The following is a 20,257-nucleotide window of genomic DNA, read 5'->3' on the forward strand; positions in this document are numbered from 1 at the left end:
TGTAGTACAAGCTAATTAATGCTTCGATGAAGATTGGGAGCTTTGCTCAGCCCAGGGCCCCCAGGGGTGCCTTGCAGTTCCAGAATTATTAAAGCAAAAGAAGCCAATTCATCCACTTGGCTCAAACGGAAGCCAGGGAGAAATCTCTCTATTTCTCTCCAAAAATCGCTCTTAGTGTAGCTCTGTCTCAGAGCCTAGGTGCCATGGTAACAAAGCTTTCAAATATGTCCCTAGACAGAACTCACAGAGCAAAACCTGAGACCTTAGCAAATTCCATCTACCCTCAAGGGTGACTCACTTGCTTTGGCAACAAGGCCCATTATAATGATGATTTCTTGCAGTGGGGGAGTCTCTCTCTTTCTGAATGGAAGAGCCTTAGGTCAACCCAAAATGAGTCTTGGATAAAAGCCTGGGAAGGCAGCAGGCAGGATGGATGTGAAACTTGTTCCCTCAGGACCAGGAACGGGCAGCCCCGTGAATATTTATGTCCAGAAGAATAAATTCTACTTAGCACAGTGGGTATGAAGTTATGAAGCTCGTCACCAGATTGAGCGCAGCGTCGCCATTTACAAGTATTAGTGAGCGGAGCTCTGTGTGGCAAAATGGCTTTCCAAGGCCTGGATGGTAAGGCTCCTCTGAGGAGGAGGGCTGTTCTCGTTTCCTGATGCGCCTTACGGCTGTGTGTCTGCTGCCTTTTGTCTGTATGTCCTTGGAGCAGAAACGGGTCGTTCTCTGACGCAGTGACCCCCAGTTCCCACTGCCCCCACTTTGGCACACCTAGGAGGCATTCGAAGGTTAATGAACAGATCCCTCAGGTGTTTCTACCCTGTCCTGCAAGTTTTCTACCATCAAATAATGAGCCGAAGCAACATGAGGCCCCGGAGAGAAAGATGATCTTTCTTTCTCTCTGTAATGAAAGAGGGTGTATCAGTGAAGAAGGGTCCATCTCCCTAGACGTACTGGGATGTTGCCTTGCAAGCTGGCAGAAAGTGTAGTTTTTTTCTTTTTTTTTAATGTTTATTTATTTTTGAGACAGAGGCAGACAGAGCATGAACGGGGGAGGGTCAGAGAGAGAGGGAGACACAGAATCTGAAGCAGGTTCCAGGCTCCGAGCTGTCAGCCCAGAGCCCGACGCGGGGCTCGAACTCATGGACCGTGAGATCGTGACCTGAGCCGAAGTCGGACGCGTAACCGACTGAGCCACCCAGGCGTCCCAGAAACTGTAGTTTTTAAAGGGAAGGTTTGAGCGGTAGCCCAGAGCACAAACATAATTTATATAGCTACCTGCGAACAACATTCCTCTTTGAAGAGAAGAGTTCTCTTCAACAACAACTCTTTCCTCCAGCTCGGAACTCACCAGCAGCAGAGAACAAAGTTGAAGGCCGGGCCAGGTCATGGGGGTGGTGGATGGCTCCGAAGAGGCTGGGGCCTGGGGGGCGGCTCAGGAACTCGGGTTTCAATCCGAAGTCCAGCTTATGTGGGTCTGACTGCATCTGTTTCTAGGGGGAAAAGGGGGAAAAAGAAAAGATGAAACCCCAAGAGGAACAGCAGGGAAGAACGACCTCAGCGAAGAGGCAGAGATGGAAAAAGGAGACTCTGTGAATGGTGCTCTTGGGCTGCGTGCTACAGTCAGGTTCAAGTTTACAAAAGCTGGGAGAACAACAGCCCACAAAGCACCTCACCCTCGAATGCCAGAAAAGCAGGTCAACCTATGAGGGGCTAGTGGGGCCTGCGTCCGGACGGGGCCAGTGTTCCATCTGTGAGGTCATACGGCCTGAGGAATAAAACCGTTGATTCAAACTCGCCACCACTCCGAAACAGTTTATTATTCGCTGTAAAGGCCCATTTTAGCAAGTTTTTAAATGATAGTATTTCAAAGCTCATTTTATTAGGAATTCTGCATGAATAATCTGCTGTGCAAATTAATCGTTAATGACTCTATGCTGTACTCTAATAGATCACAGTACATTAGTAACGGGAAGTTATGATGAAATATTTGCATGCTACAAGCTAATTTTCAGATGCTCATTGTTACATATTAAAACAAAAACAAAAATAAACAGCAGCAAAGCAGGGGTATTCATTTAACGAACAGGGGTCTTTTTCTTGCCCCTGCCCCACAACTCCCTGAGGAAGAGATCAGCCAGTGAACCATCGAGAACTTCTCGTTTTTTGTTTTTTTGGTTTTGTTTTTGAGAGACAGCAGAGAGAGAGGGAGAGAGAATCCCATACAGGCTCCATGCTGTCAGCGCAGAGCCCAAGGTCCTTGACATAAGCTTGAACTTATGAACTGTGAGATCATGACCTGAGCCGAAACCAAGAGTCGGATGCTTAAGCGACTGAGCCACGCAGGCACCGCCAGAACTTCTCTCGCGAAGCACTTGCCATCAGCTGCCATCGCTCTGTTTCCACCCAGTTATATGTATCCACCCTCAAGCTACTCTCCTCCGTTCACCTTCCTGGAAGGCTGTAGAAACTGGCTCACCGTTTCCTCCCTTCTGCACTGTGGCGTCATTCTTCAGGCCAGTAGCGGTCTCAAATATGGGGTTTTCTTTTTTAAAGAAGATTTTTTTAATGTTTGTTTATTTTTGAGACAGAGTGCGAGCAGGGGAGGGGCAGAGAGGGAGGGAGAGAGGCAGAGAATCTGAAGCGGGCTCCAGGCTCCGAGCGTCAGCACAGAGCTGGACACGGGGCTCAAGATCATACAGTGCGAGATCATGACCTGAGCCGAAGTCGGACGGTTAACTGACGGGGCCACCCAGGCGCCCCTCAAAAATGGGGGTTTCAGAGTTGCCCCACCTTCTTAATCCTCAGCAACCTTCTCTCTGAATCTCAGGCCTCCCCTGATGAGCATTAACCCTCCCCCCCGCCCCCCCCCCCCCCGGGGTGGCTGGAGGCTCCATGCTTCCCTCCCTGTGCCCCTCCCCCTGCCCGGCCCTCCCCGCCCGCCAGGCTCCCATCCTTCACGGCCCTTCGCCGGATTCTGACCCACTCCTCCAACCTCTGCCACCCGACTGACGCTCACCGTCCATTTGGGCCTGCACCACCTCAAACTCCCTCGTGTCTGCCCTGAGCACAGCCCCGTCCCACTGTATACTGAAGTCAACAGGAGGCCTCTGGGCTAGCTTGCGTGAGAATCCGGGACGACCGAAGTACGCCCTTCCCTCACCCGCTCATCCGCTGTGCCCACTCGAGATGAAACGTCCCTGATCGCTTCCAGCCGGAAGCGGACAGCACGTTCCATCGCTTCTCATGCGTACGTGGGTATGGTCGCCGGAGAGTGCCGGGCAACCAGACAGCAGGCCGGGTGAGGGCCCTCTGAGCCTGGCACCCGAAGTAATCTGCAGGTGGTATTCGGGGAGTACTAACAGAATGAGGAAACGCCCATCACAGGCAAGGGGACAATGGCATTTCTGCACAAATCCACAGGGCAGTAATAGCCAGACCCCAAACCCGAGCTTCTAATTCACTACAAATCCTTGAAAATCTTCTGAGTGCCTCTTTTAATTTGGTTGCCAGATTATTTGGTGCTGCTAATACTGCACGGAACACAACACAGCACATTAACCACAACTTAGGTCCACGAAGCCATCCAAGCGGATGGCACCTGGGGATTACAAAGAGCTCGCTGGGAAGGGGAGATGAGCAGCCGTCTTTGTGTGCAAGATGGCTTCCTAATTGAATCGAGATAATGAAGGTTTTAGTCGCCGGGGACACCTTCACGGGGAGGAAGTTGCTAAAGTAGCACATACAACACCCTTCATCGCTTGTGACCGAAGGAGCTACGAGGAGGGTTGAGTCTCACCTACCGATCCGCTAATCGCCATCATCCAGAACAGAAAGGGAACTGGCCTGAGTGTCAAAATTTAGTCAGCGGTCGTGATCTCACGGTTCATGAGTTAAAGCCCCGCGTCGGGCTCTGTGCTGACAGCTCAGAGCCTGGAGCCTGCTTCGGATTCTGCGTCTCCCTGTGTCTCTGCCCCTCCCCTGCTTGGGGTCCCTCTCAAAATAAATGAAACAAAACAAAACAAAATATTTCTGTGACAACCAGCTCTCCCTCCTTTATTTATCAGCTTTTTTTTTTTAAGTTATTTATTTATTCAGAGACAGAGCCAGCGAGCAGGGGGCGGGGCAGAAAAAGAGGGAGGGAGGGAGGGAGAGAGATAGAGAGAGAGAGAGAGAGAGAGAGAGAGAGAGAGAGAATCCTAAGCAGGTTCTGCACTGATGCGGGGCTCGAACTCAAGAATAGCAAGGTCATGACCTGAGCTGACATCAAGCATTGGTTGTCTAACTAAGCCACCCAGGTGCTCCTATAGGCTTCTTATTCTCATGGAGGCCGTTAGCACTAAATGCTTGTTCGTGAAAAAATGGATTAACTGAAGCTTACTGGAATTGCTTGATTGGTCGTCTTCTCCCAGTTTTCTAGGCACACTTACACAGACATTAAATCTGAACTTGTCAGTTATTTCTGTTACAACTATGTCAACCAGTGACACCTTATCTGGTCTCCTGCAGAAGGCTCTTGACCCTATCACAAACCGTGAGATCATGACCTGAGCCGAAGTTGGACGCTTAGCTGACTGAGCCACCCAGGCGCCCCTCAAATATGTGGGTTTCAGAGTTGCCCCACCTTCTTAATTGTCAGCAATCTAATGGCTAGAACGTAAATGGCTGGAAAAGTGGAACGTAGTATTCATCTGTGTGACAAAAACACAGCCAAAAGAAGCAAAATAATCTGCAGGGTAACGGGCCAGAGGTGGTTCTACAGGTACTGACTGTTTTCTAACCTGTGTCACTGGTCATCAAGATGACTAATTAATGAGAGTGTTAAAAGGTCACTGCGAACCAAACACGACGTCTGAAAGAGAAATTCTTTTTTTATTTTTTTAGGTTTCTTTTTTTTTTAATGTTTGTTTATTTTTGAGAGGGAGAGAGAGAGAGCATAAGCAGGGGAGGGGCAGAGAGAGAGAGAGAGAGAGAGACACGGAATCAGAAGCAGGCTCCAGGCTCTGAGCTGTTAGCACAGAGCATGATGCGGGGTTCGAACCCACGAACCACGAGGTCATGACCTGAGCTGAAGTCAGACACTCAACCAACTGAGCCACCCAGGCGCCTCAAGAAATTCTTAACGCCACGTGTTGCTGATGGAAGCTTAGTAGCATCACATAGGGTCTAAAGGGCTCTATCAGCTTCTCAAAGTCATAAAATGAAACCAATGCCCCAATTCTTACAGAAATGCAAACTTCCATGTGTGGCTGTTCCCAGACACTCTGTTATTTTCTGTATAAACACGTGATTGCTATAATTAGATTACCACCGCCCTCCCCCCCCTTTTTGCAGGATTTAATCTAATCTGGATCAATATGATGACAAAATCCTCTAAAAGGAAAAAAAAAAAAAAACATCAGGGAGTTCTTGGTTTATTCCTATTTTATCATTTTACTGGTGGTTTCCCTAATTAATAGTAAGATTTCCTAATAGCATCTTCCTGCCAGTGGATCTTTAGAAGCTGTTTAAATGCCTCCTCCCTCCATCCGGAGATTCCCCCCCCCCCCCCCCCCCCCCCCCCCCCCTCCTGTCCCCCTGCCCCCTTCCCCCGCCAGACCAGGAAGGCAAGACTGACCTTGACTTTCTGTTGGTGGTGGTAGATTTGCCAGGCGATGTGAACATGCATAGCACACCACTTCCCTGGTTTCTGGAACAACAAAGAGCAATGTGGTCACAAGGAAGACCTTCCAGAGCACAGCATCTCCCAACTCCTTCAGAGCTTTTCAGCAGATTTTGGCTGCCGACGCTCTTTTACACGGCCCGGTTGTGCTCAGTCCCCCCTCCAAGTGCCCTCTCTTAGCGGCTGCCCAGAGCCCGGGCCTCAGGGAACCCCGGTCAGCTCTGCCCCTCCTCCCTTGGGGCCCGAGCTGGAAGCCACTGCTCAGAAAGCCACACTTGACGGGGACCTCCCCAGTTACCGAGCACAAGATGGCAAAAGCCCGAGCCCCACTCTGTGTCTCTTCTTTCTTTTCTGGTGCCAGCTGGCAGAGCGGGAGAGGGGGAAGCTGTACCTAACAAATGCGGCCATGCTACCATGCAAATCGGCTGTTCAGAAGAGCTAATTAGGGAGCGTCTGTGAATCGGTTCAAAACAAGAGAGGGTACAGAAGAACCCGCGTAGCCTCCCCCAACGCGGTTTTGTGTTAACCCTCAGAGCGGAACAAAGAAATTCACATTTTCATTGAAGCCCTGTTCCCACAAACGCTTCGCTAAGAGTCAACTACCCATTGGTGTTCTTGGGTGCCGCTCGTTCCCAAGTGAAAAGAGAAGAAACAAAGAGAGCTGGTTCCTTCCTGTGCTCTAGGCCTCTGCTGCCGTCGCGTCTGGGAGTGTATCAAGCCATGTCTCTCAGATCAGTTCATGTCTTGCTTTCCAAGCAGAGGAGTAACTGAGTGAGCTGTCTTACCACCCTGGAGGGCAGGGACCACCTCCTGCCAATCCGTTTGTAGTCTTGTTGCGTAACCTACTCATAAGCTCCCGACACGCGCTCAGTAACTACAGGCCAGATGAGAGGAAACGCTGCCCCATTCCTACATCGGCAAAGGACAGACGCTTCTGGTTTCTATATTAAGGAGCTGTTTCTGAAAGATATCCTTAAATCCAAGTCTGGGGTCAGTTCTCTTGTCATGAAATCATGGGTCATCTGAAATCACCTACGTGATGACACAGTTCTCCTTTGTTTCGCTTTGGAGAAATTGAATTATCTGATGAGAGGCGCCAGAAATGGGTTAAGTGTAGCTGGAAATCTATCCATCCATCTTCCATCCGACCATCCCCCTCCCCAGTAAGTCAGCGTTTATTCAGAGGTCATCTCTTGGCCACTCTCCAGACCACTCAAGACGTTAACAAAACTAATGCTTAGTATGTCCCTCTTCTGCACCAGAGAAATAGGTTGAATGGCTCTGAGGGTCAACATCACGTACCACAGAATGAGGCAGCCACCAGCCCAGATAAATAGATCTATCTATCTATCTATCTATCTATCTCTTCTAGGTGCAGGAGAGACAGCAGAGCTCAGTGAAATCCTAATTTCTGCCTTTAGCTGAAGACTTCCCACGTACGTTCCCACTAGTCAAGCTTTCAGCAGCCCTCCCAACAAGATACGGTGCCTCAGTTGAATGTTCTGTTTGCTTTCCCTCAATGGCCTGGCTTCCTCTGACACTCAAAGCAACACAATGTGGGCCATTTCCAATTACACTACCTGAAAAGCCCAGCCACTCTCCTCCCAACATTTTATTCCAACGTTTCTATGGCTTGTTTCCTTGTAATGGATTTGTATTTTTAACCCGCAGGGAGTCAAACAGAGGTTGCAAAACAGTTCTAGAAGAAGCTCTCTTACCCTTAACATAGGTCTGAAAGGATCTGTCAACTGTGAAGAGAAAATGACAACTCGGTTACATGCCTGTCACTCAAACAATTGCTCTAATTAACAAATTTGTAGTGCTTCATTAGGAGGGGAAATTAAAATGTTAGAATTTTACTTTTAAATGAAGCCCTTTTAGAGAATAATTAACCCATTTTCACACGATCAAAAGTGCCAAGCGTCCCTTCCCCCACTTCACAAGCCTGGGCACATCCACGCTGACAAGCCCCCCGACCAAGTTTAATCAATAGCAATTTGCCCTCCGGCAACATGATTTGCTCACATTACACATCTGAACAGCCCTTCTAAGCACACCGCCTGGGTTCTAAGGGAGGACGGCCTCCGGACCGTAGACCTGGAAGCCTGGGTACCCAGGGGTTTCTGGGAGAGCTGTCCTCTTCCAGACGTAAGGTGGAACCAACGCACTCCGTGTGATGACCGCACACTACTTAGAGGTATTACACACTTTTGGAAGGTTCACTAAACATCGTAAAAATACTTACGTAGCTAGTTCATTTTTAACTTCTACCTAACTCTGGTCATCAGTTTCTGACTGCCCCTTAGCCAGGGAAAAAGACGATATTGTAAAAAGTCACCGTCTGTCCACATTTACTATAAAGCCAAACGTAAGTAACAACCCACGAGACAAGACTGCATCTTTTGTAGAACTTCCAATTGTTTTTGAGAGGCGGTGGAGGTGTGCGTTATGAACGAGTGACATAACCTAAGTGTGAGGGACATTTGACTCAGGTCACAGGAGGATTCTGCATTACAAGTAGGGGCCAGGAGCGCTGTTGGGGTTGGTGGGGCGGTGCGGGGAGAGGGTCCTGTGACTTCTAGGAAGAAAAGTGCTTCACGCTTTTCCATTCAAAACATTTTACAGTTACTTCTTCGGTGAGAAAATGTAAGGGGACGTAGACAGAGAAGACTGGTCAAACAGAAATTACACAAGCCCACTTCCTGGGCTTGGACCACAAGCCATTTGTCTTCTCCCCTGCTGGCGGGTCCCCCCCTTGTGTCATCAGCCACAAGGGAGCAGCGGAGATTTTGTGCTCTAAGAGTGACTGGCATTTTCTTGCACAAACTAGAAGGAACAGCTCCCGCGGCAGCTCGCTCAGATGGGCTGAGGAAGGCGCACGACCTGGGCCAGCCGGCCCGCAGAAACAAACAGGCCCTGGCGTTACCTGTGACCGAGCCTGACTTTCTTCTACGTACCCTCGGGTCCTTCTGGAGCAGAGTGTGCGGGACGGTCCCGGGTCGAGCAGCAACATCGATAGGGTTGGAGGTCTACAAATTAATCAGACCACAGCTCAGGAGGCATAGAACACATGACCTGAAGAGCAAGATCTCTCTTTTCCTTCTAAAATATGCAAGTCAAACGTCGATTTCGTTTGTTTGTTTCATTCTGGAAGACGACGAGAGTTCACAGAGGCATCTCCCCCAGTTGATCGCACATGTTCTTCAAGAGGACCCGCTCCCTACTTTCTCCAGGGACCCTGACCCGATGTTGTCCTGTCTAGGGAAGGCTGTCCTGTCTAGGGAAGGCATCCAAAAGCGGAGACCACATCACTTCTCACCGCAGTAAGAAGCACAGGACCAAAGAGAAGAAACATGTGAAAGGACTGCCCCCAAATCCATCTTCTTCTGAGACACGGACGGCCCTGTCACTGTGTCTTTTGCGTTATCACCAAGCACTCTAAGAACTGCTTGCGTGAACGTCGCGGCCATTTGCTGTACCAGGTGCCCCTCATCGGAATAAGTGCAAGTGTTTCACAGACATTAAGCGAACTCTAAATTTTAACTACGGTAATTCGGCTTCATCTTTCCGAAACCACCACCATTCTTGAATGTCATTCGTAACAATAACCTTATCCACAGGCTTGTGTCCTTTGAATTTACAGCAACGACAAAAAAGCCTACTTCTGGCACACGCAGTCAGTCCCTACTATCTGGGGGGGATGAAGGAGTCAGGACATGTTTCACCGGGTATCTTACTGCAGAAACCACAACTTCTAGGACTCCCGTCACACCAGAAGTTAACGCGGGTGGGAAAAGAGCTCAAGCTTAGGCACAAAGCTTGCCTATAAGGAGAAGGGAGGGGAGGGGGAAGCATGAAAGAAAGAAAAGCAGTCAGCTGCTGTACAACTAACAATTAAGCTGGAGTTGTTAACAGCCTGATTTGCATACATATGAAGAACTCCGCTAATGAACTGCAATCTACATATTCAATCAGTAAGATGGCCTGGAAAGGCCTATTTCAACACCAAGAGAGACACTTTCTTGCCCAGATGTAGTTTTCTGTGTGATTGGATAATTGTGAGTGAGGGAAATAGTCTAATTTATTAAATGACCTAGCAGTCTGTTTGGAGAGGCACTGGAGAGTTGGTGCAGCCCAGAGGGGACAGACCAGGGCCCAGGGTGTGAGGGTGCAGGGAATGGCAGACAGGGGAAGGGGTTGAAAAATCATTGTCATTTCATCCCAAGACAGGAGGGTTGCACAGGGCCATCACGCAAGTCCCAGGTATGGATAACCTGGCCTATAAGCCACCATTCCAAGCAGATAAATGTCACTTCTGAGGTGTACCTCGTCCTACCCCCAATGCTTTTAAATGTTTTTTCCTGTTTCTAGTTTTATGACAACGTGCTTCTAGAAAGGCAAAACGCGCTCATGCTGGAAGACCCTGGCCCCAATCTGGTGTGTTCTCTTAGAAATGAGATCGGGAAACATAAACAAATAAAAAGGGAAACCAAAAACCACACACAGCAAACTTTCCTACTTAAAGAGTCTGAGGACGGTTACTAACATAACTGCATTTCGCTTTTGTATGAAAATAAAGAAGGGGCTGTGATAAAGTCGCATAAGGGCAGAGTGTTCTGAGAATGACTCCTCCCTATTGACCTTCAGAGAGAAGCCTAGCCCCAGATGAGTAGGATAACACTGAGTAGGTAGAAAGTGTTTAGTTATTTAAAGGGCAAAAGGTTAATTTCCCATGAGGCTGTTGGTCTTGACCTTGGTAAGCATGACCACGGCTGAGGGAGGACTGAAGCAGAGTAGAGCCAGAATTTGCAGACAGACAGGGCTCAGGAGCAAAATGCGGAAGAGGGAGCAGAAGCGTCTTCCCCTCACACAACTGGAAGGATGCAATTTTAGTTTGGAATTGTTCCCTTCCTGTCTCTTACAATCAGTCAAGGCTCAGCTTTGCCTCTTTGCTCATAACATGTAACTCGAGGACAACTTGGTGCACACATATCTGACATTTCATACATTTCCTGACCAGAAGCTTATGTCCACAATACTGGCAATAAAAAAATATATATGTATTCTGTATATTTTCAAGATTGTAGGAAATCGCAGCTCAGCTGAGATTACGTGGATAATACAGATTGAAAATGCAATTCGGGGCTGAGGTTTAAAACTCAGAGGGCTCGCAAAAAAAACCCCCAAAAAATCCCCAAACCCAAAAAACCAAACCAAACAAAAACGTCGCTCTAATCCCAGTGGTCACTTCGGATTGGGAAGATTCGTCACTGGCGGGCGACAGGATGCAGAACCCACTCGCACGCCCAGCCTGGGGCTCGGCTGGTAAAGGTGCTTGCCTATTTCCACGGTAAGGTTTCTTACCTTCGGCTGAAATGCTCCTTGTAGTGAACCAAAAGGACCAGTGGGTGGAATCATAGGGGGGATGCCCGATACTGCAGGAGGGTAGGAATGGAAGAGCTGTGGCCAAAGACGGAGAGGGGAAAAAAAGATTTTAGTAGGAGGCAAATGATATACTCCAATTCCCTTCCCATAGAACGACATCGACATTAGCAAGCCAGATAATCTCAGTTTGATGCTATTAGTCAAGAAGCCAGGATGAAATGATCACACAGATGTGCCATGAATGCTTAACTTAAAAAGTTAAAAGTAGTTCAGAATCAATCAGCCAGCAAATGATGTCCCAGACGAGGACATCATTAGAAAGGGAGCTTTTCTAATTATTAATTGTTAAATCGGGTAGAAGACCTAAATGGTTTGAGATTTTAATGTGCGTCAAAAACAGGAGGGGTGCTGAGCCAAATAAGATGCCCGGAAAATTACAAGTTAATTAGAAAAAGGAAAAAAAAAAAAAAGAAAAAAAAAAAAGAAAAATTAGGGAAAAAGGAAGAAAAAGAAGCGACTCTTTACGAGTTGCAGGATTTTATACCATTAAAACTCAATTAGTAATTGTAGATTTTTAATAGTTTGAGGAAATGAGAAAATATGCACAATCCTTGCTTCATTACGTTGTTCCAGAAGTGGCAGTTTCAGAGGACAATTTAATTGTCTCATCTCAAATGAGGACAAATATTTGTGGGAGGGTAAAACGTGCACTTACAACGGAGCTACTGTTTTCTAGAAGGTGGACAAGCTCACTGGGGGCTACCCAAACCCAGCCCTTGCTGTGTCCGACCACGCAGTGCAGGGAGAGGAATGATTCTGAATTAGGAATATGAATTTTCTGGAATTAAGAGGACACGACGGAGGGAAGAAATATGCAGCAATACTGAACACAAGGCACAGACATCGCTTCCTCCTTCTAGAAACTGAGTATTTCCGAGATCCCACTGCTCCGATTCCATTTCCTTTGATCAAACCACCATACAGACATTTAAGTAACGGCCCACCTTTCGGGTTGCGTACAATGTCAAAAACACGATTAATAAGAACTCAAGCTTTTCCTAACGATGCCTTTCTGTTCGCTATTTCTAGGTCATGGCTGAGATGCCCATTTTGCAATCCTGTTTTCAGGGCACATACTTTTCTGTGGGTCTTTATTTCATTTTGCTCCCTTCAATGATGCAGCAAAAGTTTTTCAGACTAATTGATATTGAACTAAATCCACTTAAACAGTGATTGCGAGCCAAGTGCCCTCATTTAAAACTACTTTTAAGTCTAAAATTGTGTTTTAGATACTTGAGCGCATTCCATCTTAATTCCCCTTATAACGTCCTAATCCCCAAAGCAGGGGAGACTAAGTACTTCATACATTATCCACTATAACTAATAAAATGAAATAACCCTCCCCCCCAGTATACTGCATGAAGCAGTGTAATTAAATGCATGCCACACTGAAACACACTCAAGTCTCTAATACTCCGCCTCTCGGTGGGTATATTTCCTTTAACGTTTTCAATACAAAAATTAGATATTTTCATCGTTGTCCTTCTGCTGTTATAGTCCATGACTGACCCTCTTAGAATAGAGCTGGACTCCCCACCCCCCACCCCCCCGGATGAAAAATCTGAAGTACCTAAGTAATAAAACATAAACCTGCCGGAAATTCAGGCCCCCGGGCTTTCTCTCTATCGTACTTCTAGGACCGCCGGTGGCACACGCACGTAGGAAGGCACTACACTTTGTCCAGATTTACTCAGAAGTAAATCTGAGCCACTGGCTGAGCACGCTAAACTGTCTCTAGGAATGACTTCCTTAGCTAGTCCTTCGCTGAAATCCACAAACACAAAGGGCAGAAATCTGATGACCCTTAAGGACGGCACCACTCGCGGGACAGCGCTAAAGAGGAAGCCCAGGCGTCTGCTGCATTTTGCACGTCCGTTAAAAAAAAAAAAAAAAAAAAGCTTTTGTATCACAGTGCTGTGAGCAGAAAGTGCCAGAACAACGTGGGGCTCCGGCACTCGGATATACTTTCCGCATCTCTTCCTGAGGAGGCTCCCTCACGTTATGTCTGCACGTCTCTAGAGTAACTGATGCTTAATTGATTTCTAATATCTTGTAGTTTTGACTTCTCGGCTGGCTACACTCTGGACTAAGGCAGTGTCTGATTATCTGGTTCAGAGTAGGAATGAGCTCACAGGCTTTGCTGATCTACTGAGGAGCACTTCTTTCCAAGCAAGCATAGGTGAGGACGGATGGACAACGTGGCTACAAGAAATTACTCCTCTTCTTTCTTTCTGGTGTCGCTTGAAAAATATGAATAAACCACTGAGCAAAGAAACTTGCAAAATTTCAGGTAAGAAGGATGCAGTATTCACTCCATAATCAAAATATCATGGTAAGATGTACAAGGTGTTTGTCTTAAAAGATAAATAAGTAAAGCCCTCGTCTCATGTCTCAACTGAAATGTATCGAAATAGGCTGGTGCCGATTTCAGTTCTAGAACCGTACTCTTTAACGTGGCATAAAAGAAAAAAATTTTCTGTTACATAAAGAAGAACGAGGTTAAAGGGGAAAAACCATGTATTTCAATCTTAGGACCCTCTTTTACCGAAATGATAGTTTTTGGTTTTGGTTGCAACAAGCCCAGGCGAACACGACCAGCCACGTGGGAGAGGGGTCTACATTTAGTCAGGAGGAAATGAGAATCTGTTTTTGGAGGACTTAGGAGTCAAAAAAGACGAACGACATTCTGTTCGGAAGAAATACTTCACGTTGATTCTGGGAAATCTGTGTTAAGGATGTTTTGGGCAATTCCTGAAATCCTGGGATTCCAGGGTCTCCTGCGGCCACAGTGATTCGAGTGCAGACCCCCCACTTTGAGGACAGACGCCTGGCTCGCAGTGAGGTTCACCTGTGCTTTAAGGTGTCAGGCGCGCTAATGATCTTTTGATTCGGAAGAGGATACTGCATCTTTACCAGAAGCAAACGTCACAAAAGCAAGCATCCAAAGTGACGAGGCGCAATGGGGATTCTCGCAAAGATGATTAAGGAAGGCTGCTAGTCATTTACTGATCTGTGGCAAGAGGACAAAAATGGAAAAGCAGTTACATTGAATGTGTAGCATGGTAACAAGACTCACACTGTGCCGGTAGAATGGGTCAACTTTTGTAGGGTATTTGTCAAACTGTAAAGGGATCAAAGCAAAAGCTAGTTACTTAAAGAGTCTACAATTCTGTTCACGGCTTCGGCGGAGGCAGCCCTGAGCGAGCTTCTCCGCCGTTAATTAGGCTGTCAACAGACTCCACGACCTCGTTGTACGTGAGAAACCGTTCTCGACTCCTGAGTCCCTCCGACAAGACAGGGGAAACCAAAGTGAAAACCCAGACGGTGCATTGCGGTCCTGGCCACACCGGAGAGTCATTCCGATCTACATTTAGAGACTGGCATAAACCAGACCTTGAAACTGGAGAAAAGGGGCAATTATTCAGATACATCAAAGAGAAGCGAGCATTTGGTCTGATTTATCCAGAGAGTTCCCTCCATTTCCATCTTCCTTGTGGCTGAAGAACTGTATGTTCAGCCACCTGCTGAAACGTATTAGACCCAAATATAAAGGAATCTGGGAGAGGCCTTGGAACTTTTCTTTTGAGCAGAAAAGAGTATCCCACCGCTTCCTCTAAATAACGTCAACGTCCTGGTGCTACAACCCCCCCTTAGTAAGATTTGATTTAACAGCCCACTCAGGCTGCCATAAGCTCTTTCCCCAAATATTAAGCCCTTAAAAAACATAACTGTTGAGAAGGACAACAATTCATCCAGAAAAAAAAGATACAGGATTTACTATAGGAAAACATTTTGGTCCCAAGGCCTCATCTCTAATGTTCTCCTAAATAAAATTTATAAGATAAGCTTTAAAATTCCATCTTTAAAAACATTAAGTAGAACAAAATGGGAGGGGGAGGGAGGAGAGGACGCAAAGTTTGGTGAAGGGCGCACCTCTTAAAATCACGGAATTCAAATCTATTCTCGCCATGCCGACACTAACTGCCTTCAAATCAAGTATTTCCTTAAATATGAAAAATTAAGTCAGTAAAACACTCTAATCCTCACTGTGGCAGACAGGGCTCTATCTCAGAATACTTAGCACCCTAATATGGGACCGTTCACTACAGTTTGTAAGTTAAAAAAGAAAAACAAATCCCAGGTGGCTCATCCAGCAAGGGCCAGCCCCGGGTCAAGACCGAGATCGTGTCCTTGGCAATGGCAGCTCTCATCACGGGGTCGACTTCTGCCCCTGTGGGTGCATCACTCCCTGGCCACTTGCCGACAGAGCAGGATGCCAGACTTGGGCACCGTCTTATGAAATACAAAAAATATAACCCCTGCCCCCAACAAAACAGGCTTGGGGAGCCCCCTGAAAGAGCAGGGGGTAATGGATACAGTCCAGATCTTCTGACGGCTCTCTCCCCTCCTCGGCCCTCCTCCTGACTCCCAGTATTCTATGAGCATCTGTTTGCTATTATGACTCGGTGCGAAGCACCGACAGATACATTTTTACACCTGGTGGCGACCCCCCCAAGATGCTCAAGAAGGCACAACTGCCCTCGAAGAAGTTAACTACCGACGCTGGCTGGGACTGCTTGGAGGGCATCTAAAATACCCTCCCCTCCGCCCACGCGCACACGCAGTGCTGGACGGAACTTGCTAGAAAGAGGCTCCTGCCTCGGGCCCCGGGTCAGCGCTGCCCGGAGCAGGGCGCACTCCCTTCTCTCCAGCCAAGACGGACGAGGCCAAAGGAGGCCCCTGAGTGGCCAGCGCTCCCCACCCGGTCTCCTGTGCCCCGACGGCCCATTCCGCCCCGGCGTGCTGCACAAAAGAGAGTCGTGCTCTACTTATCCTCACATTTCTGCCTGGGGTACGCACCATGGGAGGTGCTGGCGTCGGCATGATGGCGGTGGGGGGGATGGCGTGGGGGAACGGCGTGAAGGTGTGCTGGTGCGTGTGCTGGTGCGTGTGCTGGTGCTGGTGCTGGTGCTGGTGGAACTCGGTCCGCAGGTAGGGCGGAGGGCCCAGGGAAGCCCCGCGGTCAGCACTCTGAGAGGCCAGAAAGCGTGTGTTCAGTTCCTGTCGCAAGATGTCTTGCTCTGGAAAAGAAGGAAAGGGAGAGGGTGATGCTTCCCCCCCCACCCCCAGTGGTATCCTTTGGATAAGGACACCCGAGGCCCTGACCAGAGAGGTCGGCGGGGCCGAGGGCACCCCCGAGGGCCCCTGTGCCCCCCGGATGGAAGGGAACAACCAACCAGAGGATCCTGACGCCCAGTCACAATGGGATTGCGTTCTTCCAGCCCCTAGGCTTTTGGGGACAAGGCTCCAGGCCGAACAGCCAGAGGTCAGTTTTTGGCTCTGACCACCAGCTCAGGGAGCCTGGGCGTGGCGGGGGGTGGGGATATCACCCACCTGGGTCTCAGCTCCCTCATCTACCACAGGGGGACAATATTGATGGTTCAAGGAATTAACATCGTCGAGTGCACACTGATCTCTGTTAACCTGGCTGTGTTCCCATGCCCTCGTCTTCAAGGGGGAATGTCTGCCACGGTGGGACAGCACGGCTACAGGGGCCCAAACTTGGGATACCAGCCTGGTCAATACAGGTGAGGAGAGAAGAAGCCAATATCTAAGGCTGGATTTTGTTAACACTTAAAACTCTGGGATACCTTGGAGCGAAAAGCGCATCCTCCCCTCCCAAGAACGTAGAAGGCCCTACTCCTTGAAAACAACCCCCTTAAACCAGGATGGAATTTAAAGAGACTGGAACAGAACAGTCGCGGGCCTGGTGAAGTTTCCGTCCCTCGAATGGGATGACCGGGCGTATGTAATCCGTGTTCTACCACGTAGCGCGTGGCCTTATTTGGAAGAGCCTCTGGACTTCCAACCAGCTGGCTCCCCTTTGGCTGTGTCCGAGCCTCCTGGGCTGCGCTAGGTGGGTAGGGGGCGGCGTGTATTTCTGCCAAACCTCAGCCCACGAAGGACCGACCGGAGGCGGGTTACAAGAGTCTCTATAATAAAGCAGCAACTGCTCAGTCGATAAGACCTAGCCATGAAGGACACACAGGCAGCGGTGAGGCCCCAAGCGTGGGAGACGGGAGGGCAGGTGGGCGAGGTCGGCCCCCCCTCCTACCTGAGTAAGTGCTTCCGGCCGGGTGTCCGGGGACCTGCAGACTCCCCGAAGTCAGAGGTGGTGGCGGAGGCAGAGCCGTGGGAGGGGCGAACATATTGGGGTGATGTGAGTGTGCGGGGGGCTGGAGGGTGGGTGTGAAGCTGTGCAAGGGGCTGTGGTTGGGCAGTGACAGGGGGAACGGGGAGGCCGAAGGGTGGTGAGAGATGTGAGGCGGGGCGGGCTGAGTCTTTGCTGGGGTGCTGCTTCTGCTACTGCTGTTGGAGTGACCAAAAAAAAAAAGGAAGGAAGGAAAAAAGAGGTAAGCAATTTATTTTCTTAAAAAAAAAAAAAATCCTATCTCACTGCCCAAAGCCGTGCAATGCTTTCTCCTGCTCCTTCTTCTTTATAGACCCTCCCTCATGCCCACAAGAAGCCTCTGCTAAAATCATAACCACAGGGGCGCCTGGGTGGCTCAGTGGGTTGAACGTCTGACTCTTGGTTTCGGCTCAGGTCATGAGCTCATGGTTTGTGGGATCGAGCCCCGCATTGGGCTCTGCACTGAGGACACAGAGCCTGCTGGGATTCTCTCTCTCCTTCTCTCTTTCCCCTGCTTATGCTCTCCCCCTCTCTCTCTCAGCGGTGAACACTTGGTGACCCGATGGCGGCCGGAAACTCACGTCGGCTCCCCCTCTGTGGCCAGATTCTCACCTCTGCCCCTAGAAACCCTGCGCCTTCTGTCCGTCCTCCACTAGCCACATTTCCTCCACTTTACAAAGATGGACGAGAACAATGGCCTGAGCTCACCCTGTCTGACTGCTGCCCCTTGATGAAGAAGCACAGATAGGAAGGTGAACCAGGGAGCCCCTCATCACCGCTGTGGTCTGGAGGGCCACAGAAATGAACCCTGGCAAAGGCAGTTTCCTTCCCCTGTCCTAGACAGGAAAACAGCCCGCCCCAGAACCCCCCTCGGTCACGTCACAAGGAAAGCAAAGCCCTACTAGGTTAGAATTACAACCTCCGGGGCAAGCGAGGGTGGGCCACGCTTGGCCCCACACCCGGGTTTCTGTCTCCCTTTCCTCGGCGGTTCCTCCACTGAGCTACTCTGAAAACTTTCCTTTGTAGTTTGGCAAAGACAAGGCAGGAGAGCCTGGATCGCCACATGGGAGCTTCTCTGTCTCCAGTCCAGCTAGCTTCTCCTACGCCCCTCTGACCCACCTTGGAAGAAGTACATCGTAACGGGAAAACCTCAACCGGAGTCCCCTGGTCCCCATCTTCCTGACTCTGGAGTTGCAGCACATCCTCTCGTGGGGGCAAATCCCTCCCTTCTAACAATCTCCTAACACTGGGGGCGCCTGGGTGGCTCAGTCGGTTAAGCCTCTGACTTCGGCTCAAGTCACGATCTCATAGTTTGTGGGTTCGAGCCCCACGTCGGGCTCTGTGCTGACAGCTCAGAATCTGGAGCCCGCTTCGGATTCTGTGTCTCCCTCTCTCTCTCTGCCCCTCCCCTGCATGTGCTCTCTCTCTCTCTCACACACAAAACTAAATGTTAAAAAATTTTTTTTTAAATCTCCTAACGCTGGGTGCTGGTAGGTTTCCCCTCGTGGCCTCTCTCCAGGACAGGGTGGGGAGCTCCCCTCTACACTGTCTTATGCACACTCCCTTCCCTTCCTGCCTTTGCCGCCCCCCCCCCCGACCCCCGCCAGGAGTCTCTGCAGCTGTTTTAGTTCTTCCCAACGTCCTCTCTCCCCAACCCAGGCCAACCCGCCCTCTCCCAAGAGCCCCGAGCCTCGCGGGGCCCTCTCCTTGTCCCCTGGTCTCTGCCTCCCGGGGAACACGGTGTCAGTGTCAATGTCCTTGGGAACCCCTTCCCCACTCCTGCCTGCCGGTCCCGAAGAAGATGGCAAAAGTCAGGCCAAAAAAAAAACAACAACAACAAAAAAGCAGGTTGCTCACCTTAAGCTGTTGAGGCTTAAGCTACTGCTGTTGTAGGCGGACAATGGCTGGGTGAGGCTCTGGGACGAGGGATGGGCCTGCACAGGCGGGAGACTCTGGTGGAGCAGCTGGGTGGGGGACTGCGGCCTCGGCGGCCTCTGCACCGGAGGCTGAGGGGCGGGCTGAAGCTGGGCCTCTGGGGGCGCCTGTGGTGGCTGTGTGCTTGGACGCGGGGGCTGAGGCGGGGCCTCTGTGCGCCGCACCAGGTCGGGGTCTGGAGAAGGAGCTCGGGGCTGGGGTTCCGCCTGGGGCTGGGGTAGCGGCTGGGGGACCTGAGGGCAGGGGTCTTTAAGCACCACGGGCTCAAAGATGGGCTCTTTGCAACAGTCCTGGCTCTTCTCCTGGCTTCTCTCTAGACCGGATATCTTGGGGACAATCGGCCCTGCATCCTGGCTGTCATGTTCGGGCAGTGTGCCGACACCTAACTCCGGATCTGTGCGGGGTGGGGGGAGAGCAAAGACAAAACCACAGGTAATGACACGTGAGTGTGAAACGAGGAGCCGAAAGCCAAGTCCAAGCCCGGATTCCGGGTCGCACGGTCTCAATGACGCGGGATGGCCCACGGCCGCCTCCTGGCTTCCTGTCCTCACGTTACCACGTGCGGGACACGAGCACACCGTGAACAGGGAAAGACGGGCCGGCCGGAGGAGGCTGCATTCCAGAAAGCAGCCTAGGCCACCAGGGTCTGAAAGTGGATGTCTTCCTTAGTCTTGACAAAACCTTTCATGCAGTAAAATTAAGAAACAATAGCCGGCAAGTTGATCTCTCCCTTTTAAAACCCATACAGTTCTTGAATATACAAAAGAGCGGTGTTTTCAAACAGCAAGTGAAGCAAATGTTGTCGAACCACCCACAGATGTTCCTTCTTGGCCTTGCGTCTTCCCCCTTCCCATTCTGACCGATGAGACACACTTGACATTTACAGAAATAATTTTTTGTTTGGCAAGTGCTAAACTGTGGTCAAACGGCGGGCCTCCTCGTGCTCGCCAAGTGATCCTGGCAACGTCTGAGATCCAAGGTGCAAACATGAATTCAAGTCAATTTACAGTCAGCTATAC

The 20,257-nt window shown here is 49.7% G+C and overlaps 1 protein-coding gene across 1 annotated transcript in view; it reads right to left on the reverse strand.

The window, feature by feature from the left end:
- LOC125917579 (autism susceptibility gene 2 protein) overlaps positions 1-19,902 on the reverse strand; it is a gene marked incomplete at its 5' end in the record, with an annotated part of 29,425 nt that extends 9,523 nt beyond the window's left edge. The window contains 9 exons of the mRNA XM_049623746.1: positions 1,358-1,499; positions 5,624-5,695; positions 7,387-7,416; positions 8,626-8,697; positions 11,033-11,128; positions 14,190-14,234; positions 15,974-16,194; positions 17,229-17,482; positions 19,161-19,902. Coding sequence (XP_049479703.1) covers positions 1,358-1,499; positions 5,624-5,695; positions 7,387-7,416; positions 8,626-8,697; positions 11,033-11,128; positions 14,190-14,234; positions 15,974-16,194; positions 17,229-17,482; positions 19,161-19,902 — 1,674 coding nt within the window. The remainder of the gene's footprint in view (positions 1-1,357; positions 1,500-5,623; positions 5,696-7,386; positions 7,417-8,625; positions 8,698-11,032; positions 11,129-14,189; positions 14,235-15,973; positions 16,195-17,228; positions 17,483-19,160) is intronic.
- Positions 19,903-20,257: the final 355 nt, after the last annotated feature.

Source organism: Panthera uncia, unplaced genomic scaffold (genome assembly GCF_023721935.1).
Source record: "Panthera uncia isolate 11264 unplaced genomic scaffold, Puncia_PCG_1.0 HiC_scaffold_204, whole genome shotgun sequence".
Taxonomy (NCBI): domain Eukaryota; kingdom Metazoa; phylum Chordata; class Mammalia; order Carnivora; family Felidae; genus Panthera; species Panthera uncia.